Source organism: Xiphophorus maculatus, chromosome 23 (genome assembly GCF_002775205.1).
Source record: "Xiphophorus maculatus strain JP 163 A chromosome 23, X_maculatus-5.0-male, whole genome shotgun sequence".
Classification (NCBI taxonomy): domain Eukaryota; kingdom Metazoa; phylum Chordata; class Actinopteri; order Cyprinodontiformes; family Poeciliidae; genus Xiphophorus; species Xiphophorus maculatus.
Window position 1 is genome coordinate 5,098,602 of NC_036465.1, and position 27,452 is coordinate 5,126,053.

The 27,452-nt window shown below is 35.4% G+C and overlaps 1 protein-coding gene across 1 annotated transcript in view; it reads left to right on the forward strand.

Annotated features, from left to right (window-relative positions):
• pcgf3 (polycomb group ring finger 3) overlaps nt 1-27,452 on the forward strand; it is a 48,875-nt gene that overhangs the window by 4,708 nt on the left and 16,715 nt on the right. The window contains exons 2-4 of the mRNA XM_005807788.3: nt 15,185-15,294; nt 18,497-18,614; nt 21,814-21,910. Of these exons, the coding sequence (XP_005807845.2) occupies nt 15,280-15,294; nt 18,497-18,614; nt 21,814-21,910 (230 nt within the window). The 5' untranslated portion in view covers nt 15,185-15,279. The remainder of the gene's footprint in view (nt 1-15,184; nt 15,295-18,496; nt 18,615-21,813; nt 21,911-27,452) is intronic.

Consider the following 27,452-nt stretch of genomic DNA (forward strand, 5'->3'; position numbering starts at 1 on the left):
ACTAGGTAATTAAAATAAATATATCTATATTTTGTGTTTCAGGTGTTCATCCTGATTAAAGGGATTTTGTTTCTTTTATCAGTGACTTGTCACTTTATTTGCTGAAGTTGTTAGCATGTTGACCACTAAAGACAGGCAGTGGGTACCTATGGAGGTCTAGACAAAATGTTAGATATCCAAAAGAAACAAAACAACAAATAAAGTGAATTATGGAGTCGCTGTAAACAAAATTGTCCTTTTTTTTTTTTTAAAGTGTTATTTGAGGCCAAAGCAGCAGACTGGAGACTTTTATCTAATTTTTGGTAGAAAGAGAGAGAGAAAAGACAAAAAAAACCCTGATAAATTATGCATCTAAAAATGATTGAACTCTTTTTAATTTACTGATTTATTGCGACAGGCCCAGTTGTTGGTGAATAAAAAACCCATACAATAAATAAACAAAGCTTAGACTGGTGGGAGTGCAAGTAAAGCCTGGTGGTCCGCCAGGCTTATAATATACTGGGGGAAACCTTTCTATGATTTTTTTAATTGTGTTCTTATGTTTTGAAAATCTACAGATAACTGCCATGTGAACTAGACATTATCAGTCATTGGATCTGTACCATAATGAAACTGGTAAAGAGAGCTGTCAAAGCTCTAAGTTTAGGTAAATGAATCTACCTGCAGGTGCTTAGAGGTAACTAAACATGACCATCCTTGTCCTGGTTGCATGAATGTTATTATCTTACGAAACTCAAGTCCCTGCTTGTGCGCCATCTGATTCCATCTCTTGGTGTGTCAACATCTGAAATAGCTGCTTGCCAACAGGTTTGGTGAATTCCAATACTTTCTTTATTTGTGTTGACATTATAAACTCTGACAGAAACCATAGACGGTCGATCTCTTTCACATCCAACCGCTTACTTTGTCTGTTGTTGGAAATTATTTGCATTGCTCACCTGGTACAGTTCTCTGTAAAGCAGCAACAGAAAACAAGATTTTCTCTCAGCTGTTGGAGATAAAACAGTGGAGGGTCAGCGATGGTCTGTATCGCATCAAGAACAAGAAACTCCACAGATTTTAGCCTCTTTGTCAGCTTATTAAAAGCTTTGGGAAATGAATGTCACTGTGCCAAATGAGGAATTAATCGCTTACCCGCCTTATACTGCAGACCATCTGTACGGTAAATGGCTAATAACTGTCATCTCAGACCTTGCGGGTTACTCTAGCAGACGCTTGTGGTTAAAACTGAGAAAATGAGAACAATAGAAATCCATGTGACGTTTCACTGAACCCTCCTTACCTCAATATTTTACTTTCAATTTAATCTGCGTAATGGAAACAGGAACTTTACTGGTTGTTTGGTCTGAAATTAAGGTTATTTGATGCACTGATTTTCAGTTTCTTCCATGAGAACTGCAGTAATCCTGCAAAACAGATATCATTTCTAATACACAGGACTAATAAGTGTATTACTCCTCAGTGATGCTTCAGAATGACCTGTACTCGTGTCCAAGTAGAGTTTAGCTGGATTAAACTCATCTGGTTCTCTGATATTTGTTTGGTATTTGATGTGAACCTTTTATTGAAGAATGTGTTTGGTTTTCTGAACAGAGTCAGTTCTGTCAGTTCTCTTCAGTCTCCAGAATCAACACTTATTTATTTAAAAAAGACAAATGTAAAAATCTGTGTGTTAAAAAACAAAAAAGAAAACACCCCATGAAAGGTTACACCATTTTTTTTTACCAAGTTCTGAAGGACTGATGTCTTCAAAGTTAACTCCAGAATAGTGTTGCGTTAATGATGGGTAACATACCCAGGTTCCAAATCATCACATCTCCACCACCGTGCTTTACAAGTGGCTGTAATGCTTTAAAGTTTTCTCCAAAAATGTTTATCATTAATCACCAAACCTCTAGACTGACTGATCTGACCAAAGGACATTGTTCTTGGAGTCTTGATCATTCAGACTTAACTTAAAATGCTTTTTTTCTGGCAACTTTTGACAAAAATGAGCCCTTCTTGTTTAGTCTTTATCTCTTGTGTAAGTTTATTATGGTCAGTTCAGACTTTGACTCTTGCTGGTTATAATATTCTGCACTACACAACATGTAACGGTACGTAAATCTTACAAGACAAGTTGCAATTGTTAGTTCATGAGAACTAAATACTTTCAAGATAATTTATGTTGCAAAAATAACTTTATCTGCATTTTAATAGAATTTTTTTCTCATAAACTCAACCTTTTTGTTCACTTGAGACCAACTATTAATGGTCTTCAGTACATTTCCCATTTCCAGTTACTAAAGCTGGGATTATGATAGCTCAACGTAACCCTTGACAACCACTAATCGGTTGCTATAGCGATGCTTTCTGACTGCTTCAGGATTGGAACAACTTGCAGTATTTACATATTGTTTGTGCCTCGTCTGTCACTGTTGCCATTTTTCATTCCTTATGGAAACCCAAGCTGCAACTAACTAGCACTCGCCAGACAGCAGTCGAATCCACAAGATTTATTGTGATGCTTTAATGTCTTGAGATCTTGTGCGATGATCTCTTGGTACATCCCTAACAAAATGTGAAAATGTATTAATCTGGTTGGAGATGGACTGTAAGCCCTATCCTGGATAATTGGATGGCTAATTTGCTACTTATTGGTGATATTTGTATTAGAGCTGTCTCTAATGACTGTGAATCAATTGACTAATGTTTTGATCAACAGATTTTTGTAATAGTGAATATTGTACCGCCAGCAAAGCTACTTCGTTGTTATATCTAGATACTTTTCAGACAAAACTAAATCAGAACAGACTAAAATCTGAATCGGCAGGTGAGACTTTTTAAAGATTGGTAATTGGACAGAAAACTGTCCGTTCGGTGCGCCTCTACTTTTAACATTTAAAACCACTAATTCAGGCCTGTAAAGCCTGACATGGAGCTTTTTCAATTTTGCAGCAATGCATGTTCTGGACCTGGGGTGAATTTGCTGGGTCATCCACTCCTGGGATGCTTAGCACCTGCCTTAAATGGTTTCTATGTGTGAATAATCTATTATCGCTGCAGAATTATGGATTTTAAAAACTTTACCCGCCCCATAACCTCTCTCAGATTGATGGGCAGAAACGGTTGCTTTTCTCAATTCTTTAATGATGTCTCTCTGCTTTGACATCATGTTAAGAAACACTTTATGCTTTAGAGTAACAAATAATCAAAGCTTTAGTTTTTATGGAGTGAGAATAATTGTACAATCAATTAAATTTGGCATCTGCTATTTGTGTTTAAGATTAAAAATAAATAATTTTAGAATCTCATAAGGATCAGGGCATTTTTATTATGTCACAACATATAAAACTCGTGAGCGTGAAGGGTACTGAGATTTAGTTTTCACCTGTGATTGCAAAATGTAGCTGATCATCAGTCGCCTAATTTAATTTTGTTTTCATTACTTTCAATAAGTCTCTGGCAGTCCTTCAGTGGCCTTTATATTCAATTCTTACTACTATCAAGCTTTCTTTTCACCTCTGGAAGTAAATATCTTTATGAAAGTTGTAATTTAATGTAGAGGACTGCTGCTCAGAGGATAAAACTTTCCAGTTTATCAATTGAAACATTCAGTATAAGATTTATTAACTCATGTTTGGCAGTCGGTTGACCTGTTTGTGTATACTGTACAACAGCGGCTGATGATTTCAGCGGAAACAGGGAATATGTGAAAATGACAGAAAAGTAGAAGCTCCTTTTAGTGAAAAACTGTTTGAAAAATATTAAAGTGAGGCTGCGGGAGAATAAGTGGGAGGCAGAGGACTCCTGGAGCCTGTCAGCTCTGAGGTTGGCTAAGTGCTGACATTTCTCACTGTGACCTGCCGACAGACGCGTTAAGTGAAGTTTGGCATTTGAGTCCTGACAGATGTGAAATGTAATTCTGCTGTTAAAGCCTGCAAAACTAAAGACAGATTCATACCTCTGCTGATAACTGATAGTCATAGCCTAAACTCTTTATACTTTATTATGGCTGACTGTTTAAACTGGTTATTGCTTCTCTTGTTTGTAGCAGCAATAATTGAACTCCTATGTGATGATACACAATTCTCCCATTTGTAGATGATGGTACGTCATCTACCAGCCAGAGATGTACCATCATATCAGACCTAATCTTAGTTTAGGAGCCAAGTCAAACTAAGAGTCTGTCACTGAAGTGTGTGTTTGTGATAGGGGTCAGAGTTGGAGATTCTGACCTTTGAACCACAGTTATTTCATTCATGTGGCAACTACTGTAAATACTGTTGTTTTAACTCCCCACATCTGCCTTTCTGGGGTAAATAACACTTCTGTGTTTTGGTGTAGCAGCCAACTGGGGATTAATTTAGATTTTTACTGTGGTTGGTGCAGGTTTTTCTTATATGCCGTATTAAATCTGCCATAGGTTCTTGATAGAAATATTTGGGCCTTTGTTTAAAAACGAGTGAAACATGTTTGGTCGTTTTTACACCTGATAGTCGGGTAGACTCAGTTTGATTTGGGCACGAATGTCAAACTGAATCTGAACATGCAGTGAGACTGATTGGAGCGCATATGTCTATGTAAACAAACAATAATCTGTGATATGTATGTTTAAATCTCACAAACATTCACTAAATATGTACTCTGGCACGCACTCAGTTCTGATGAACTCTTGCTCTGTTCGTTGCTCGACTCTGTCTTTCATGCTCCTCATGTATGGAAAGCCATCAATGCCAGAAAATGCACAACATTCTATCTCTCCTTCACATGCAAAGTATGTTTTTCACTGAAGAAAATCACACAAAGACCTCAAGAAGGCACTGAGCACAACTTCCTTTGTCACAAAATGTAAACAAAACTTAGTAAAACCAAGAAGATGCTATTTGTTGAACTGCTTGCAGGATGTAGATCTCAGTTTTTGGTGCATTTAATTTATAGAATTGTATTTGAAGTAAAAGTTGTGGAAAGAATGGCCGTATTGTTTTAATCACTGGCATAATAATTATTTTATCACTAGTCATAACATCCGTGCGGGTGACTGGTGTGTTGCTGCTTTCCTTAAAAACCTTTAATATCCTGCGTCAAGCTTGTCTCTAAATTGTCCCAGATACAGATGCTTCCTGTTTATGTCTGCTTTGTTCTTCAGTTTGACAGATTTAGTATCCATTAGAGCGCCAAAGCAATAGAAGGGGTATCTATTGGCTCCCTGATGTGATTTGCAGTTGTGAATTAATAATCACTAATCAGAAAAGGGTGGAGGATGGTTTCTGGCTTCCTTCTTTGAAAAGTTGTTTTGGAGTTGTCACAATGGACAGACCCAAGACTTGAGTTACGAAAGATCAAAACATTTTCTGATGGGTGTATTGAATTTTCTAATAATCTTCCATTTGACCCACTCAACATAAATTGCTGTGTGCAGTTCAGTAATGTAGCCGACCTCGTTTCATTTATCCTTTCAAGCTGCTCTTTAGTTAATTCTATCAGTCATGTGCTAGAACAGATTTTCTAATAAATGAACTGTTGTAAATCAGTTTGTGTCACTTGAAATATGACTCTTTATTATGATTAATTTGATCAATTATTGAAATAATTGTCAACTAATTTACTAATTGAGTAATCTCTAACTGGACTATACAGATTTAAAGAAGGCTGTTTACTGAAAAAAAACAACACATTTAGAACTGCAATTAAACTGAAGGTGATTTAATTGCGGCAAAATGTATAAATATACATATATTTTGCATTTAAGATAAATATCTGTAAATATGTTTTAGCTAAAACACCTCAAGCGGCAGTTTTTTCTTCAGATTCATGATATTTATGCCTTTTAAATAAGAAAATAAGTCTTATTTAAAAAATATTTCAATTATTTGTTTCTATTCATCTTTTAATGCATTTCATTTATTGTAGTTTAATTTTTGAAAAAAATGTAAAATGTGTACATTTTTTAGCATTTAATTGACAGAATAAATCAATAGAATAATTGATAATTGTAAGTTGCAGCCCTGAAACACTCGATAAGAAATCTTGATTTATTAGTTGCTGTTTCTTTTAATCTTTTGTAATTATTGGATCATTTTATACATTGTTCTCTTTGGTTACAGCAAGGTGGTTCAGCAGGAGAAATCAGTTAGAAAACTGCTGCTGTCAGTGGGTGTGGTTGACCCAGAAAACTGCTGTTATCATCAAACCAACATAGCGGTGAAGTTGAATCTCCAACAGTTTGGCACAATGTGAAAAATTAGGACACCCTACAGCCAACTTGTGTGATTTTTAAAAAGAATATTTTTGAAATGGTTGAAAGTTCCAGTAAACAAATGTAAAATGAGGACATACACATAGTAAAATGTGCTTTAAAAATGCAATTTATGATGAGGAATGAATTTGGACACTCCTGCATTTATTCCCACTCAACTTGCCTAAAATTACAGTGAATGCCCAGTTAGGGATTGCAAACGCCCACAGATAGTTGAAATCCACGACTACTTTGGAAACCCTCTAAAAAAGCTTGTAACTGTCCATTTTAAAAGTTCAAACACCAAGTATATCTTACTATGCATTAATATACAGAGTATAAATAGTCTTAGCTTTACTAGCTGACGTCTTCTCGGCTCTTTGGAGTTACAGCCAATCAGAGCCAAGGAAAATGAATGCCACTCCGGTATTGGTTGGTCTGTAAATGCCAGCCAAAACTGTCAAATAGCGTTGCATCAAGCTTCAGCTTTCCAAGCTGCATTTTCTTTGGGATATTATAGATATGCTTTACGAAAAAGATCTGAATAAATTGGAATTTTGTTCCACAGAAAACATTTGGGAACAACTAACTTCGCAAATACTTAACCGTGAAATGCGACATGATAATTCTTTGAAAATAATCGGATATGTATCTGATTTAGTATCACAAATCATGTTTTTTTGTTTTGGCAAAAAAAACTGGAATTTGAGAAAAATGATAAATCACACAACTGTAAATTATTGAGTTTGTTTTAATTTAGCATGTGTTTAAATGATTTATTGCTTAACAACCCAACGTTCAGCCCAGAATAAAGAGTCATCTCCTCTTTCTAATATTTTGGTTCTAGGAAGAGGATAAATCCCATGTTAACTAATGTATTTGTTACTGGGAACTCCCTGGTTGTTGGTTTATTGTGTGATGTTTCTCCTCGTTTGCCTCGCCGTGTGTCTGCACAGCAGGAACATTGCTTCTGTGTTTGATTTCTCCAAGAGTCCGCATAACAAGCTCATTTGCTGCCTCTAATGACACATGCCACTTAGGAGGAAATATTTGTGCAAAGCCTCTTAGAGTATTGGAACTCTTTCATTTTTGTGTAAGCTGTTTTTAAAGGGAATCATTTACCCCTTTTCACATGAAGGCAGAGATGGTCTTACTGCAGTAATCTACCCAATTCCCCCTCAGGGACCAATTTAACTGCAGGCACACATGACTGTAGCAGATATATTTAGTCAGGCCGCACAAGTTAGTTGTGCTGTTGTAACTCCACAGTAGGAAATGTTACAGAAAGATGTTTCATAATGTTTTTTGTCTCAAATAAGTTCACAAATGTATGTTTTTTGTGTTTTTATTTTTGGACTGTAATGGGTTATGCGCATATATGCTTGCCTGTAGACCTGTTGCAATAAGCAACAAATCAATTAATAGCATGATAAATTAAAAATACTGCAATAATTTGATTTAATAATGATTTATTGTTTTTCTCTTTTCTCTCTCTTTCTATCAAAACTGGATGATAAAACTCTTAAGTCTGCTGCTCTGTAAACAAAATGGTCCTTCAAAAAAGGCAAGTTGAGACCAAAACACCAGACTAAAGATCTTAATCATTCAGTTTTTGGTAGAAAGGGAGAAAAAAAAGAGGAAAAATGATAAATCTTACAAATGTAAATTATTGAGTTTTGTTTTAATTTATCATGAAGTTAATTGATTTATTGTGTCTTATTGTGTTTCCATTAAGAGAATTTATTTTCAAAATGTCAAATTGTGCATTTATACTGTCAGTGGAAACACATCTGACCTATTTGTTTGTCTGCTTAATTTTAAACATCTGTGCCCTAGATTACACTTAAATTCAATGATTTTCTGTGTGACCCAACACTGTTGGCAATATAACCTCTGATATTGTAGCAATTCTGCATTGTTTTACCAGTGGACTTAAATATTTAGACTGGAGTCCTTCAGAAGCAGTTTCTGTTTTAAGTTATCTTCCTTTTCTCTTTGGGATAAGTGACACTTTAGCTTGAAAAACCACTCCGCCTCAACTCAAAGCTCGATTATTCCAGCGCCGCTGCCTCTTGGCAGCTCGTCCAGCCTCCTGGCTGGCTGCAGTCTGGTTCTGTTTGGATCGCCTCTATTGTCTGAATGATTTCCCCAGGCACAGAGTCGTGCTGGGGGGATTGAGGGCCATCAGAAAGAATTAAGTAGGAACAATAACTGTGTGTGTGACGGGGGAAAGTGTGAGGGAATCTGTGGGCTTTTCTCGTGTTTTTCTGTGGACTCTAAGTTTTGGTTTGAGTGTTTGTGTGTGTGGTCCTGGGCTGTGTGTTTTGAATTGAAGCCAAAGTTTCCACAACAAGCAGAGGCCTCTCCTCCTGGCTCCGGGCGCTGATGCAGGCCTTCGCTGTCCGTCGCTCCAGCTGGCGGCCAATTTATGCTGGATCCAAACACTCCAGCGGCCCAACAGGGGCTCTTTGTGGAGCCGGAGTGTTTGTCTGTCTATTCTGTGTGTGCTTAACACCTTTTGGGACTTGTAGTCCAGTAAATGATTGACTGCAGATGTTGTTAGTTTTAAAGAGGTTTCTGTACCATTTTAGACATAAATCATTCAAATGACAAACTAGTTTTTCTGAGGCGTTCAGGGTAGCAACTGTTTCAGTCTTTGTTGTTGCAAAATTTTCTGCTGAATGTTTAGAGAAACACTTGGAGGACGCTCACTGACGGGAAGAAATTACAGAACTTTTGCTTGAGCATAATTCATCTTTTTTCATAAAACGCTGCATGACATAACATAAACCACGACAGACTTTTAAACTGCAGCGTTTTTATTGTTTTGATACATTTAGGTTTGTTTTTGGGAGGATTTAGAAGAATCCATTTCTTCTGTTTAAAATCAAATCAAATTTTATTTGTATAGCACATTTCAGCAGCAAGGCATTCAAAAGTTCTTTACATCATTACAAACACAGAAACACAATGCAAGATGGAATCAACAATCAAAACACAGCATTAAGTCAAGTTCCATCAATAAATTTGTAATTGATTACATTTCAAATGCAATTCTAAACAGGTGGGTTTTTAGTCGAGATTTAAAAGAAGTCAGTGTTTCAGCTGTTTTACAGTTTTCTGGAAGTTTGTTCCAAATTTGTGGTGCATAGATGCTGAAAGCTGCTTCTCCTCGTTTGGTTCTGGTTCTGGGGATGTAGAGCAGACCAGAACCGGAAGACCTGACAGGTCTGGAGGGTTGATACAACAACAGCAGATCTTTAATGTATTGTGGTGCTAAGCCGTTCAGTGATTTATAAACTAACAACAGTATTTTAAAGTCTATTCTTTGAGCTACAGGGAGCCAGTGGAGGGACTTTAAAACTGGTGTGATGTGCTCTATCTTCCTGGTTTTAGTGAGAACGCGAGTAGCAGCATTCTGGATCAGCTGCAGCTGTTTGATTGATTTGTTGGACAGACCTGTGAAGACGCTGTTGCAATAATCAATACGACTGAAGATGAAGGCATGGATGAGTTTCTCTAGATCTGGCTGAGACATTAGTCCTTTAATCCTGGAAATGTTCTTCAGGTGATAGAAGGCCGACTTTGTAACTGTCTTTATGTGGCTCTGGAGGTTCAGGTCAGAGTCCATCACTGCTCCCAGGTTTCAGGCTGATCGCTGGTTTTCAGTTGTAATAACTGAAGCTGTGCATTGACTCTAGATCGTTCCTCTTTAGGTCCAAAAATAATAACTTCAGTTTTGTTTAACTGTAAAGTATCTTAATTATTAGACAATGAAGTAACATTGCCTATTCAAATATGGTTGAAATATTATAAAAAAGATGTTAACAGACTAGGTCTAAGACATTTGGTCATCTTATAAATATTTTAATAATTTTACATTTTATAATCTAATTTGTGATTATTTTTTATTTGATTCAACACTTTTTAATTTAATTAATTAAAAAAATAATTAATAATTTAGATTGATAATTTAATAAAACAATTTTACTGGAATTTTGCATTTTATAAATGTTAAAGTAATTTTTTAACAATTATTGAATAATATTTTCTATAAGTGATAATTGTATCTGTTTTTTTTGAGGAGCTGGAAAAATTCTTTGTGGATCGTAAAGCTGTGAAACATAATTTGACAAGTTTAATTTTCCCCTGTCAGTCAGTAAAACATCTTATTTTAGGAAACTTTTACTTAAATTGCTTCCTGTGCTGCTCTTCTACTCTAACAGGCCACTTGGCTCCACTTTGAAACCGCTTAACAAGAGCACCGACAATTTAATCAGCCGAAAATTAAATCAAGACTTCTAACTTCTCCTCTTAATCTAATTGTTTTCTTTTAACACAAGTGATTCAAATTGTTTTGATGCAAATCCTAAACATCATAACCTGATGTTTTCATAAATCTTTGGCAATAATTTAATGTTTGTTGGCCTAATTTTGCAGTTTGTTTGTATTTTCACCAGTTTATTGTAATGTGAAAATCAGATTGATATGGTGATTGATTTAAAAGATAATATTGCACTGTGAAGGATCAGATTTATCACAAATAAACCTCCAGTTTTAAGTACTTTGGCAGCAACATGCAGTGCAATATACTGATTGAGTTTGGTCGTTTATAAAAGCAACTTTATATTTTGGATTTAACAGAAGCTAAGTTGGGAAAATATGATGGAGATGTAAAAGTTTGGATCAGTTGATTTTTTTACACACTATTTTGCATCGGACTTTTTAATGCATAAAGTAGATTTTCTTCACCATTTTTTGGAGAATATGTAAAATAAAGCTCTCTGATATGGGATTAAAGGTATATTTTTTAGTCAAATAATACACCGCGGATGTTTCACATTACTACTAGTGGAGTATTATCAACATAACAAAGGAAATGTATTTCATGCTATTTAATATTTCTATATTTTATCATAATGAAATTAGACTTTTCTTAGCACATGAGAGTATCATCATCCACTTAAACAAACTGGAGTCCATCAAAAAACAGTCTAAACCAATAAAAGATTGTTCCTGGGATCCATACAAAATGTTCTGGATTCAGTAATATAATCTTATGATTAAGACAATGTACCACTGAGCTCCAACAGCACCAGTATAGACTCCAGTCCACCATCTGAAGCCATCTTTAGATTATTCACATTTCTACAATCTCTACTGTAAGATTTCATTTTTAATGACCTGAACTGTAAATGTTTGGGTGGAATCTGACTAACGAAGAAATGCAGCAGCTATGACGAGGCTCTGTGGCTTCTGAAACCAGAGGGACTGGTTTCAGGGATGTAAATTAGTTTCTTCTTTTTTTTTGAGGCAAACAGTTGGACAGGTTTCAGTGGGAGGATGAAGGATGGTGATTAACTCCATTATGAATCACTACAGCATGTCAAGAGCAGTTTATTTAAATCTTTTACTCATTTTCACCTTTTCTATAACCAGATTCATGTCTAAGGGTTTACACCACCAACCCCACATCTCAAGAATTTGAGAGTTTCTTTAAAATTTATATTTATTGCTGTCAGATCCTTTTCCATTTGATACTAAACTCTTTTATAGAAGCTCCAACATATTCAGAGCAATAATTGAACCACAACTGTACAAAAATATATAAATTTTTCATTTAAGTAAAAAAAAAAGAATCTCTGTCTGTAAATATGTTACATTGAACTCCTCAAGTTGTAATGTTTTAGCCTCATCTGGTTCAAATTCTGTAAAAAAATAAATATATTAAGCATATTTTGCAATCCAATTCTTAATCCAAAAATAAACAACAGATTAACTCTAGTATTTTAGCTGCAGATTCATTCTTTGCTACAAATTGTCAAGCGTACACAAAAGGGATAAAATGTTTAAATGATTTTGGTTGTTTATGCATATTTTAATGTATTTCTAACATGGTATAAACTAAGCTTAAATGGTTGAAGGAAAAATCTGGCGAATGTTATCAAATAATCGATTTATAGTCTGAATAACCAATAGAAACATTTATATGTAAAATAATTATTGCGTGTACATTCAGTATGTATGGTAGAAGGTCTCTGAAGTTATAAGAGAGAAAAAACCTGGTAGAGAAGCTACCAATATCTGTATTGGTCCTGATATTGAAAAAAATTCTAGATAGTTTATCAGTGATGATGTCTCTTCAGTCTGAACCTTTTGAAAGGTTTGTTGCAGTTTATCTTCACGTTTGACCAAGACAGTCACCCTGTTGTTTCTTTATTTATTTTACATTGACTGTTATTCTTCTAATTGCAATGATTGAACAAATTAAAGTTGTGTTGTTTTAACATCTTGCTAGCTTGTGAAGCTGTTGGTGTATTTTAAGTGTGCTGTAGTGGTGCAGACTTATAAAATAAATGTATAATTCAAATACATTTATGTCAGTGTTTGAAAAAAGAAATATTTTGAGTCAATTCACCACGGTTTCTCTGTACTGGATTGACTGATACTAAAGCTTAAATATTGGTATTAGAAGTGAAAAAAGTGGATTCTATTCATGTGTTGTTATAAACCTCTATTTGTTAGATTTAGATTAATTTAAATTCAGCAGGGTTGATGTTGTATTTTCTGTTTGTCTCCTGAGTCATGCTGATATTTTTCATCTGATTTGACTTTTTAATGAGTTGAATAACAAAAGGAGTCAGAGGTGCTCTGTTTGACCGCAGCTTGACCGCATTACATCACTGAGACACTGCAGGTGTAAAGTTACAGTAACATCCACGTTAAGGCGCTGTGACCGGCAGCAGTACAGTGTGTGTGTGTCCTCAGCAGCCCTCTCCATGTTTCATCTCGGCCGACTAACCGGGATAATTTCACGGTCTGATGAGCTGTCAGAGACCGGCCGGCGCGCCGGACACTTTAAAGACTTTCTTTTTCTAATGCGTGTGGCGGAGGATGAAGGATCGGTGGGTGTTCTTCGCCTCAGATTTCCCCTCTCATCGTGACTAGAGAGGTCGACTCCTACGATTAAGCGATGAATCACGCCTTATGATGGCATAACTAGTCACTGCTGTGCTGGACATCTTCTTTCCTTCAGCAGAGGGCGGATTCAGCAGGACAGAGGGTGGTTGGACTTGGTTCAAAGTCATTGTCTTTCTCTGCTGAACTCACAAACTTTAGTGAATTTGACAGTTTATTTGTTTCTTTAATGATCCCCATTAGTCTTTACCGTAATGTTCACACCAAACATTACAATAAAAATCCTTTACAAACATTATAAAAATACAAAAACAAAATTAAACACAAAATTCCAAATCAACCGCTTCAGCCACTTACAGATATTACAAAAAGACAACAAAAACTATTTAGATCAAAACAGAACTGAATTAAAAACAAAGATAAATAAAACAAACAATAAAAAACTATAAATATAAATTTAAACTTTCCATCAAGTAAATGTTAAATCACTCTTAATTTTATTTTAAATTTAAATGATTAGCCATCAGTGTAATTTCAGAAGGCAACATATTCCAAAAGGAAATTACTGCGTACATATCTGTTTTATTTTTCAGTGCGTTGGTTTGAGGCAGACGTAATGTAAAAGTGATAATAAAGGTTAGTCAGGTATTAAATACATGTTTATTACAGGTGGGTAACAACTGTGAGAAAAGGCTAAACGGTTTACATAAAGTCCAGATTTTATGGAAAGAGAAATGAAGACCACAACCCTGTTAAAGAAGTATAAAAATATACTTAAAATGATTGTTTATTACTTTGTTTTTTTATATATGTTTTGGATAGAGGTGCACCAATTGCAGTTTTCTGGCTGATCACGATTACCGATCTTTAAAAAGACTGACTTGCAAATTCCGATTTTGACCGACACCAATTTTTTTTGTCTGAAATGTTGCTAAATATTGCAAGAAAGTCTCTGAGTTGGTAACAGTGGGGCAACGTCAAAACTTTCTCACAGGAGAGCAGAAGAGGACAGTGGTCGACTTTTAGACCTTTGTTCAGGTAGATAATGTTGGTGGATAAGATTGGCTTCACATGGAAGCAACGGCCGATCACCTTTTCAAAAAATTAAGGAAATTGGCGCTAATAAATCAACTGGCAGATAAATAGGTCCACCCCTAATTTTGGTTCATTATTGTGCTGAAAAACCCAGTAAATAGTGCCCTATAAAGTTTTACCATATTCCATATTCCTTTTTTCCATATTCTGCTTTTTTCGTCTTAATTTTTCTAAATTACTTTTTAAACATATTCATTAACCCAGAAAGTCTGAAATTATGGTGTGAATGAAAAAAAAATTACAAATCAATAGCTAGAGGTCAACCACGCTGTGGTTTAACAAAACATCAGCTTTATAAAGTGCTAAAGTGTTTCCACCTCTTTGTTGAAAAACTCAACCATTATGTGCTAAAGTCATAATCATGAGTTTATGTGTCACACCTGCGCAGTTTGAAATTACAACTTTTAAAACTTGAAATTTGTAATTCTGACTTTAAAACTCAAAATTGCAAGTTTTATTCTTGCAGTTTTGACTTTAAACCTTGTAATTATGACTTATTCTCATGATCATGATTTTATAACTCATAATTACAACTTCCTCTTGAGCTTTTCTCCTTCCTTTCATGGCAGTAATGGGCTTCCAAATGTAATAAAGGTTGGATGTTTAAAAATTTGTAAGCTTGAGGTAAATTTGCTGCAATAAAAATTACCATAGTTTACTTTTAGGCTTCTTATTCGTTCTTAGTTCCTGAGGGGACTAAGAATGCTAGATGCTAACGTGTTTAAAAATGTTTTTTATTTGACATTTTCCCTGATAGTTTTTTTCCTGGTGTGTACAAACTTAATAAAAACTTGTTCCATCACTTTTCAGGTGTGAATCTGTAAATATAAAAGCAGAAAACCACCAAACGTCCTTGTTGTCCTCCTCATTTATCCCTCTACCATCACCTCCTTATTATTTAACAGCTCCTCAGCAAATTCTTGGTAAAACTTATTTTCTTTTGCCTGTTTCCAGGCTTTGATGAGAGGCACTCCATGATGAGCAGCTAACGCCGTCGGCCGCACAACCACAGGAAGAGACGTGGCTGCTGCTCCACCCACAGTCGACGCATGGCGGTGTTAGGGGTAAGATGTGCTCTCCTTTTCAATGTTTTTACCTCCTGCTTTGGGAAAAATCTCCGAAATGGACTTGAAACATTGCCTAACTCAAAAGCAAAAGGTTTCTCTGTTGCATTTTTCCTTGCCTTGCCTTCTGGATGTCTGCACAGTTCTTGTAGTTGAGGAGGATTCCTGGAGATGTTTCAGCCTCTAAATAATGGATGCTGGGTGTCTCAGAGTCTGATTCACTGAGCATAACCCGCCATTAGCTGAGCGATCCACGCTGCTCAGTTCACACCAAGTCGCCTGGTTGCATCTGTGGTCAGCTGGATGCAGAATTAGATTAAAAAAATCACAGAAACAAGATCCAGAAACATTTTCTACACAATTTAAAGATTAACTCAGTAGGAGCGAGACCAGCTATGACTGCTCCAACATGCCTGAATCAAACCTGAACATTTAATTCATTTATAATGGTACAGGGATGCATCCAGTTCATGCAAAACCAACAGATACCTGCATTTTTTTTACAATGAACAATTGAAATGTTTGGGGGTTTTTTTTGCTAATTTTTCATAAAAATGGTGAAAAACTTTGGGTTAACTCCCACCTGCATGTGTCAGTATTTCTTACTTCAACTAATCAGCCTTCCTTTATGTCAAGTTTTTTAATAAGAACATGATTTGGGTCTCTTTGTTTAAAAAATTTAGCTGAGTTTAAAAGAAAATAAAAGCTCACTTGGATGCAGCAAATTTGGCCTTTCAAGAAAGTTTGACCTATTCCTAACTGTTGATTATAAAAAGAGGAAAAAAGATGAATGTTTTGTGTTGTAGTTTCTTGTGTACAGAAATTATACTGGTAATAATTTTTACCCTGATTGCAAAATAAACGTCTCCATCTGTATCATCGGGCCAAATTTGTATCATTTTTGAATTGCAGTTGGAGGCCGCACAAGATAAATCCAGGGGCCACAAATGGCCCCCGAGCCACACTTTGGACACCTCTGACCTAATAAATGCTGTGAGCATTCACACGTGCACCGAGTTTCTACAAGTAAACTCCCAGGGATTTGTTAACAATGAAACCACAGTGTGTCACGCTGTTGCTCAACTCGACTGGAGCTTCCTCTCTATCGGAGCGTGATTCGCCCTCGGAGCGGCGAGTCGCGGCGCGTTCGTCTGCGTTGCTGCACAGCAGCTGTGCTCACTTGTGGATAAAAATCGGTAATGAGTTGTTTCCGCCGGCGATAAATGACTCTCCTGGCTCCTTGCTGATGTTGTCAGGTTGGAGGTGGATTGAAGGGAGCAGCAGGTTATTAGCAGGGAATAAACGAAGATACAAGTTGGCGTAGAAAACAATGATGCTCTGTGATTTAATATAAAAAGCTGCAGTAATATCCAACTCATGTGAGAGTTTAGTCACCGAGGCTTACAAAGTATTAACCAATTACCCTCAGAGCAGATCCAGCAGCAGCACTTCACTTCTAGGAAGCTGTCGGGTCATTTATCTTTATAAAAAGTTGATGAAACAAACTTGGTTTGAGGAAAAAGAAAAACTAAAGTGATTATTTCAAATTATGTTGCAGATTCAGTTTATTTTCCCTTTTCAGAGACAGTTCTTACTGTTTTCTAACTGGATTCTTTTTTTTTTTTGTCTTTTTTTTTACCCCTCCAGGGGGTCTTTTTGTGGGCTCTAGTGTCCCTTATATGATAGTGGGCTGACAGGAAACGGGGAAGGAGAGGGGGGAAGACATGCGGCAAATGTCGTCGGGTCCGGGAGTCGAACCCGCGACGGCTGCGTCGAGGACTCAAGGCCTCCAAATATGGGTCGCGCTAACCGCTACGCCACCACGGCACGCCCCTTCTAACTGGATTCTTAATGGGCGAAAAGAGAAGCTTAAAGGTTAATGACATATAGTGTTGTGAAAAAGTATTTGCCCCTTTAAATCATCACTTAGTGAATTTAAAATGCAATTTTTAAGTTATGATTTAACTTCTTATTAGAACAAATTATCTCAACCAATTTCACCCTATGTGAAAAAAGTATCACGTATTTCTGAATCCTGGCAACGACTGTTTTGCTTAATTTCAAGCAAAAATTACTACCTAAATTATATTTAACGACAGACTTTGACTAGGCCCCACTGAAACCTTAATTTTTGTGTTCTTATGAGTAATTCATCAGTAAACCTCCTGGTGTACTTTGGCTAAATTTAAACTTAAGTGCATTGAAACCATTCCTTCAAACAAAAACGACAGATTTAAGGTCATGCCACAGCATCTCAATTGGATGTAGGGCCAGACTTTGACTAGGCCACGCTGGAAATAGTTGGACATTGTAGTTCAGGATTTGCTCATTTTAGTTTTCCTAACGCAGCCTGAAACCATCACTTTGCCTCCACCATGTTTTTCTGAAATGCTGAGTTAGTTTTACACCAGATGTAATGAGACAAACACCTTCAAATAAGTGCAGTTTTTGTCTCGCATGTCCACAGAGTGATTCACCAAACGTTTCTGGGACCATCAAGATGTGTTTTGATAAATATATATAGCGATTATTTTAGTAATCGATTATTTTGGCGATTAATCAGTTAATTGAATGAAATAACTTGGCACATTCTGGGGATTTTTCATTAAATGCTTTTTTATACCATATTGAAAATGCATTAAAATATGCAAATTGATAATTCAATTTATTTTGTAAATAAGAAAATACACATTTTGTTGCCTAAAATGCAACAAAGTAGTGAATTTGAACATAGTGAAATTCTGTCATATTTACTTGTGACATATTTACAGATACATTTTTTCCTACTTACCGTAATTGTCAAATGTATACATTTTATGAACAGGTTGCTGCTTTGGATATGTTGTCCTTTTAGCAAATGGGCTTTTTGAGTCTGTATGCTCCAGTTAATGATAAATTGATTACTTAATTAGTTGACGATTATTTTAATAATTGATCAATACGGTTAATCGTTTCAAAGAATTCATGGTTCCATGCACTCTAACAGGATTTTCATGTCTCTTTCAAGAGAAACAGACCCAAAGCACCACCGATTTTCCTCTATATCCAGTAATAAACATGATTATTATAATCTAATCTAATCTTCTTCATTGCCATCAGTGTGAGCGGTGTTGTTTTGTGTCATTGTGGTACAGCTAACCGAGGTCATGTGATGCTTGTTTTGATCTTCAGCCCGTTTCTTTGTGTCCCTGTTCCTCCCCAGAACCCCGACATGCTGACGAGGAAGATAAAGCTGTGTCACATCAACGCCCACATCACATGTCGCCTGTGTGAGGGCTACCTGATCGACGCCACCACCGTCACCGAGTGCTTACACACCTGTAGGTCCTTCCTCCCACGCTTTCCTCATCCGCTCAGTCTTCATCCGTCTCGACCTGTTTCCTGTTTTCTACCTTCTTCTTTTTGTTCTCTTTTATTCTAAAAAGCAGAATCAGAGAAATAAACATCTTGTTTTTTTAGCAGAAATCTGAAGCAGTTTATAGATATTTCCCTGTTAAACGCTGATCTAAGTCAACATCTTGAGGTAATTTTGTGCACACACGATCACAGAGCGTGTAATCTGCACATTATATCTCACAAGAAGGGGGGAAATAATGTCGCATCTCGTTCACACTGAGGTGCTTCATTATCTGGGTTCAGCAAAGTTGAATTAAACCATCTGTTGCTTTCTGCAGTTTGTTACTATTTTGTTGGATCAGAGTTTGACACAAAATTACCCTCCTTGAGTCAGAAGAGATCTTCATTAGTCGAGATTAATGTTTAGGCTGCATCATTAAAACACAATAGAAAATGTTGAATTAAAGTCTAAGCGGTATAAAGATAAAGGGAACACATGGCGTTATATGCAAGATGAAAATATTTACGCTAAAGTAGAAAATTGTTCTTGATTTCTGATTTTAAATAATTTTTTTTCATCTCACTGAAAATTACAAATGACAGAAAATATATTAAAATATCTTAAAACTGTGTTTTATTGTTTTACTTTTATTGATTTTACAAAAAACACAGTCACTATCATAATGCACAATGCAAAAAAGATAAGTAGGTTTGTACATCATGATAAATAAAACAATCATTTCAACTCTTATTTCCCAGGGAAATATTACAATGTTTCTAATACAGAATGGAGAAATGCAAAAGAAAATTAAAATTAAAGAGTAAGAAATACAAATAAATAGAAGTACACGATCTAAAAACATTAAATAATGATAAAGTGTATTTGTAAGTTTATAAGTAATTTATAAGATAAGTGTAGTTTTATCAAAATATGAACAGAATGAAGTAGAGATTTTATGACAACTAAATGAGGAAAGTTAAACATCTTGTGAAGTTATAATTTGGTATCAGTTTTACAGATAAGAAAATATTTAATCTTTTGACAAATCAGCATCAAATTATTATCAGTAGCAGGAATTTGAAACAATTATGCAAACTACTTGCGACAGTTCCTGACAACTCTATCAAAGCTTTATTCCCATTAAAACAATTTTTTCTTGTAATATTATATCTCTATTTTGCTAATATTATGATTTTATTCTTGTAATTCCAAAAAACAATCCTAATTCTCCATCATCGATGCTTAATCCTTTTTTCCTGTTTTCGGGTTCTGTGTGGGTTTTTAAAAATGTTTTGAAATCTTTTTCATGTCTTTTATTAGTTCATGTGCATGTTTTTATAGTTTGTAGTTCTTTTGTGAATCATTTTTAAAGCCCAGCTTCCTCTTCGTTTCTTCACCTCAACACTTCCTGTGTAACCAGTGAGGCCTCTGCTGGCCTGCAGACTCTTTAAATGAAATCATCCAGTTTCTGGTTGAACTCTTTTTCTAGTTCCTGCTCAGATGAAGCCTTCTGCAATTCACTCTGTGTTTTTCTGAAAAGAAACCAGCTTGTTTGTGAATTCAGGGATCCCTGTGGGGTCAACAGAGTTTACAAGTCTGCGTCCTGTTTACTTCATCTGCCATCTGAAGCTCACATGAGAGCTGAGCCAGTGTAGAAAGCTTAGCAAGCAGCGCGCTGACACAAAGCTGATACTTATCCTGCAGGAATTCTGGATTGTTTTTAGCTACAGGCTGCTGATAGCACTTGAAGGGAAACATTTATGATATTTGCAACATGAAAGAACAACGAAAAGGTCAGAAAAACCTGGATTAAATTCATAAAACAAACCCAGATGCTTCAGTACAGTTAGTCTCCACTAGAGGGAGTCCGATCACCACAGATGGGAGCCTTCTTGGCCACTTCAAACATGAAGCGTCCAGACGTGAGGCTTTAATTTTTGCCTCTCAGTGTGGAAAAAAGGGGGCTCCACCATCGGAGAGCCAAGACAATCACGTCATCGGCGCAGCTGCTCTGCTGCAATAAAAATGTCAAGAAAAGATGGATTTCATGGCACAACGGGTTCCGCAAATTACACCACAGGATTCCACAATACGTTTATTGTATCCAACAAAAGGTGGCTGTAGTTGAAAGTAAAATTCCCTGAAGTCTGAATGTATATTGAGGAGATTTATACCTTGATCCAAAGTCGCTTTATGATTTTGAATGAATCATAAAACAAGGCACATTTGGTTCTTTTTAATTGAGACTTTGTTTTTTATTTCACACTGATGTGTTTAATACTGAAGAGACTCTTTGCATGTTCCTGAGCAACACAAAATGCAGCATTCAGTAAAGAAACACTGGGGTGTTAGCTTGTTGTTTAGAGCTGCTGGTCGTGCAGAGGTGTGCATTTATCTTGAAGAGTTTCTTAACATGATAAGAATTTTGACTAATCATTTTCATGATAATAAATTTCACACAAAACTAACAGTATTATTGGAAATTTTATGTTTGCACAAGAGTGTCAATAAACATCAGTAAATTCTGCAATATGATCAAATGCAGTTACATGTGTTGCAGTAAGCAACAAATTAATTGATAAGATAAATTAAAACAAGTTCAATAATTTGTCTTTTCTCTCTCTTTTTGCCAAAAACTAGATGAAAGAAGTCTTCAGTCTGGTTCTTTGGTCTCAACTATCCCTTTTTTGAAGGATAATTTAGTTTACAGAGACTTTATAGTTCATTTTATTTGTTTTTCCTGTTCTAGTGTTAAGGGTTTGTTAGAATTTAAAGTTGATTTATCTCTGAGAATGTTTTATTACATTATTATGGCCAGAACATACCATTATATTACTTGAAAATGTTCTCAAAGCATCAATGACAGCCCTAACTGTGTGCAGCTTAGTGACATAAATCACATTTTTGTATTTATTTTTTTTCCTGAAGAAGTCTGTTTCAAGTTGGAATGAACAATATTTGTGTTTGTGAATGGAGTCACAACTATACAATTACCTAAAAAAGAGCAATATGTAGTTTTTTTCTTATCATATTTACGCTAGTTGTTTAATTTCAAAACCATGGACGAGTTTGAGGTTTACAACTTTTAAAAGCAAAGGAAAGGCATCATTGTAGTGAAGCTGGGAGGGTGATGGAGGATGTACACTGCGTTGTAACGCTTCATCTGCTGTGTGTGTCTGCAGTCTGCAGAAGCTGCCTTGTAAAGTATCTGGAGGAGAACAACACGTGCCCCACGTGTAGGATTGTTATTCATCAGAGCCATCCACTGCAGTATATCGGGTGAGTGGGGGACCGCCGCAGAGCAGCACGCACACACACACACACACACACACACACACACACACACACACACACACACACACACACACACACACACACACACACAGTCTGCAATCAGCAGCACGCTGCCACTAACACGATAAACTGCCGAGGACTGAGGAGCCGATGGATCCATTTTATTCCAGCTCTGCTGCAGGGAGCAGCGGCACGGCCTCGAGCTGCTGAGGCGCTCTGTGTGTTTTTCTAATAGATGATGCATCTAACCCCAACTCATTCACAACCTGGCTCTACATAAACACTTCAGTGCTCTGCAGTTAATATTACACCGTGTGTGTAAAACACCAGAGTCAGAATGCTGGTGATTCGGTTATGTTTTATTTAAAAGCAGCCAGCGTTTCACTGTAATCTTTTATAAAAGGGATTCCTGTAGTATTCAGTCTTCCTTCCTTCCTTACTAACTAACAAACTCAGTCACTATTAAGTAACTAATGTAACTAAGAGGTGCACCGATTTCTTTAATCTTGCGATATTGGTGATCGGCCGATACTTCCATGTGAAGCTGACCTTATCCCCTGATCTTATTTACCTGAGCAAAGGTCTAAAAATCAACCACTGTCCTCTCCTCTGAGACAGGTTTGACTGTAGACTGTCCCACTAGGTCATTCTGCACATTTGCATTGAGAATAGTCAACATACTGTTGCCAAGTCAGAGACTTTCAAATAACAACAAAAAAACTGATATTTGCAAAAATCGGAATCAGCATGTCAGACTTTTAGAGATCGGTAACCTAGGATTTTTAGAGATCGGTAATCTAGGATCGGCCAAAAAACTGCAATCGGTGCATCCCTATTGTCCACATGTAGCCAGGTATTTGATAAACAAATATATTTTCATGCGACTGGCCTTTTATTCACACGTAACCTCCATTTAATATTAGGGATGTACAATATATCAGCACTAACATCAGTATTGGTCGATATTTGGTCATTTTCTTAACATATTGATTTTGGTCCGATAAATAAACCTGAGTCAATATGAGCAACTCATATTTATTTTTCTCTTGTTAGGTTTTTGCTCTACACTGCCCCCTATTGGTTTAGCATTTTTAAAACAACGCTCAGTGGATGAACACTTTTCTTAAACTAATCAGATGTTAGTATCCTGTTTGTCATCGTTTTAAAAAGGAATTAATGCTCAATTCAGATTTTTAAATTTGATTTTTTTTCTTTTTTTTGCGACTTGTGTTTCACCTTCTGTCTGACCTGCATATTCTGTATTGGGTGTCGTGATAATGTGCCTGATCAATAAGAGCAGATCTGTTCAGTCTAATTCTCTGCTTCTTGCTCTGACTTATTTATTCTAATTTATATTTAGAATTACTAATTGCACTTTCTGAACCATTTGGAAGAAGATTCGCTGCCTATTTAGGAAGTCAACCTTTTGTTTTTGTCAGTTTCTGTTTCTTTAATTCTTTAAATCAATATTACATTTATTTAGAGCTGCCTTTGATTATAATCAACTGGAACATTAATTATTATATTTGATGATTTTGATGATAGCAGTTGACAAAATGTAATGTTTATGGCTTATTTTATAATTGGTAATTGTGTTGTTTTTACCATTTAAAGCACTTTGAACTCCCTTGTTGTACAAATAAAACTGACTTTTTACCAGCAGCATCTTAAAAACAAAATTAGTTCCTGTTTATTTAGGAATAAAATACCAAAAAAAAAAAAAAACACAACAGTTTAGCAGACAGAAAATAGTGTTTGAACTCCAATAAAGTCATGTATAATTCACTATGTATAATTCATCTTATAATTAATCTTGAATTTTATAATTCAGGATGAATTGTGCAGAATTTTATTGATTATTTAAGTGGAAGAACTGAAAGTGGGTGGGAGAAAAGGTGCGTAGGAACCTTGGAGGGCTATTGATCAAGAACGCTTTAAAGGATTGATTGTCTCTCTTGAAAGGGAAATGAAAAGAAAAGAGGGAGTGGGAGAAGACTTCAGCACAATGCCCAACTTTTAAAGCTTTATTACTTTTTCACAGAGAGCCCGGGGAGTGCAGATTTGCATTCTAATGAAACACTAATGTAATTTCCCTGGTTAGTCTGATCTGTAATCTGTGGCTGCAGCGACGCGCAGTTCAGTGTCAGCTCTGCATGCGTTCAGCAGGAGCAGCAGAAATAACCTCTGGCCTTCTGAGATTCAGCTTATTGTTTGTAAATTTTTCACCTGCTCGATATTTTTTACTTTTTTAATTTAGACATACTTATTTCTATTGACCTTTGTCATTTTTTGTGACATTTCAGCAACAAAGTTTAAGGTATTTTCTTAGATTTTCCTGAGTTAAAATTCCCAAAACTGGCAATGTGCATCTTATATTTGATTTATCTCAGGGGTGTCCAAAGCGTGGCACAGGGGCCTTTTTTGGCCCTTGGACTGATTTTGTGTGGCCCCCAACTGCAATTCAAAAATTATACAGTGAAGGTTGAGAGTTTGAATTTGTGAGCAGGATAAAATTACTCCCAATATAATTTTCCTACAAAGTATTTGGTTTTTTATAACCAAGTTTTAATTTTTAATTAAACTTGCTTACATAACAAGTGTTTTGAAAGAAAGTAACCAAAAATCTGTTATTATTACTGAAAATAAAGTTATCCTATAGAGCTCTTTAGAAACTGAAAACTAGATGCCTTTCTTTTAACAGCAAACATGCAAAATTTACAATGTCATATTAGAGTTGTTGTACAGAAAAAAGGAGTAAAACTCTGAAATTGTTAGATTAATTTCAGAAATTTTCTGCAAAAAAACTTAGAAATTTTTGAAACTCAGAAAGTTTTCACTTTTGTTTTAGAAAATTTGTGAAATGAATTACTAAATTTCTGAAGTTTCTGGTGGAAATTTATGTTGAGTTGAGCATAACATTTCAACAAGTTATTTTAGAATAGAATAAAAATATAATTTATTGTTCTGCAGTGGGGAAATTCAAGTGCAAAAGCAGAATTAAGGTGTGTAGGTTCACACAAAAGATCAAAAAATGTCAAAAAGATATAAAAAAGATTATTAATAATGAAACACTATAAAATTATAACATGAAAACTACAGTGCTGTTTTCAGAAATAGAAAAAGCGTATGATATATAACTGAGTATGATTTTATTTTTTACTTATTTTACCAGCTTATATTTTATTACAGTGATTTAAAAACTAATTTAATTTTATGATACTAATAATTAAAAATGTATCATTTAAACACATTTGATTAATTTTTTTTAATTTTTGCTTTTTGTTGTGGTTTTCCCTCAATCTGGGGCTAATAGAAGACATTATTAGATGGTCGGATGGTCTCAATTTTGCTCTAATAAAACATGTTTGATCAGACGGGGTGTTAACTTCACCTCCTTTTTTAAAGCACTTTCAACACAAACAGTTTCATCTGTTTCTGTTTGGATGCGTGGCTGAGTTTTAGTGTATTTAGTGGTGAAACCTCTGCTACTCAGCGATGCACATTTTAAGAAACTAATCTTTCATGACTTTAGAGATGTAGTTTCCGATGAAAGCTGCACAGCTGGTGCAGAAAGACAGGCGTTGCAGCGCTGCTGTTGGATATAAGTTTCATTTCTTTATGTCTTGTTGATGTTTTTTAATCAGAATGTTTTAGGAAATGAACCAACACAGATGCTTCAGAAGCTTTAGGAAAACTAATCCACATCCAGGCTTCATGTTTGGTTCTTAAATGGAAACTCTTGAAAAACACATTTCTGAGCTTTTTTATTTTGAACAGATTTCCCAAAAAAAGATAAAAAATGTGTTTTAATAGAATTTAACAGAATTATATTTATTTTTAGTCCATACTTTGTTTCTCTCTCTGTTTTAAAGAGGTTGTGTTTCTATGTTTTGGACCTCGGGTTATTATGATTACTAGCTCTTTTGAAGTCATTTTTATTCTAGTTAATGATTTCCATTACAACTGATTTACATTTATATTAAAAAAATACTATTAATGTGAATGTGTGACAACAGTATTTGACAGAATTAAGGTTTAATAAGCCCCTGAATTGATTTTCCAGTATTATTTTTGTGATTAGTGCAGAATCAAAATGTTGCAGTTTTAGTTATCATCAAATAAACGGAGCTGGCTGCAGGTTCATTATTTCACAGGAAATTTTACATAGCTGGAAATTACACTTGACAACAAACATCACAAGTGATTTAGAGCCAAAATATCAAACAGATGGTAAATAAAACTCTTCGGCTTATTTATATTGATCAAACTTGACACGGATATCTGAATCTCTCTTTAAGAAAATAATCTGTTTACACACTTTTCTGAATTTCCAAGTGAATTAGGAAATTATTGTTTTCTTATCTGCTATTTTTCAAAAATAGAACATAAAATGTTACCCCAAAAAAGTCCAATAGAACCAGAAGTGGGTAAATTATCCAAAAATTGCACTCAAGAGAAACACTACTTCAAAATATTTTTTAAAAGTAAAAAGTAGCCATCCAAGAAATTACTCAAGTAAGAGTAAAAAAGTATTTGGTAAAAAGTCTACTCAAGTATTGAGTAACTAATCTGATTATCGTTCCTTTAATACTTAAAAATTACACAATCAGACAGACAAGAATTTAACGTTAAGTGCAATTTTAGTATTTCAAGGACAGAAATTACAATAATTCACAAGAGTAACAAAAAATAGCAAAATCAGGCAAAAGAAAATTTATCCAGATAATCTTTTTTAAAAATAAAACTTAATGTTTTATTTTAAAATTTATTATTATTATAAAATTATTAAATTATTGATTTTTCAGTTAACAAAAACTGCAGGTTTGTGTCTGGTGAATTTTTTGGTTTAAACATGTTTGTTTTTCATTCAGTAGGGAGAGAATCCAGACATTTTCTCAAATAAGAGTAGAAATACTTAATACTCAATAAAATTACTCAAGTAAAAGTTAAAAGTACAGCTTTGTAAAATACTTCTAAATAATTGTAATTGGGTAAATGTATCTAGTTACTACCAAACTGAATGTAACCAAGAAAAACAATTAGTAAATTCTTCAGTTACCAGAAAAATATTGGAAGTACTACCATCTTTTGTCCAGCAGGGGTCACTATTTTGCTGCTCACAGCTCGTTTTCTTTTGACCCTCAATGTGCCGCAGCGTTGACAAACATGCCACGCTTTCTGGATCTTTCCTCCATAACTCTGCTGCAAACCCGACACGCCGTGTCCGTTATCCGGCTGTCAGAACCAGGTGTCAAAAAGCACCGTCAGACCCAAGCCGCCCCCACCGTGCCGCCGTGTCACAAGCACAGGAAAAAAACAACAAAAAAAGAGGCTACTTCACAGCCAGACTGGGAAGAGCATATGCTCCACACCAGATTCAAAGTGTCAATGTTACAACACATTTGACATTTTTCCATAAATGTCATCTTGAGCTTTGGAGTTTTTTATGAACCAGAGTTTACAGAGATGCAGGAGGGCAAAGAGGTGAGCATTTTTGGTTTGACATGCTGCATAAATCAACTGGTGG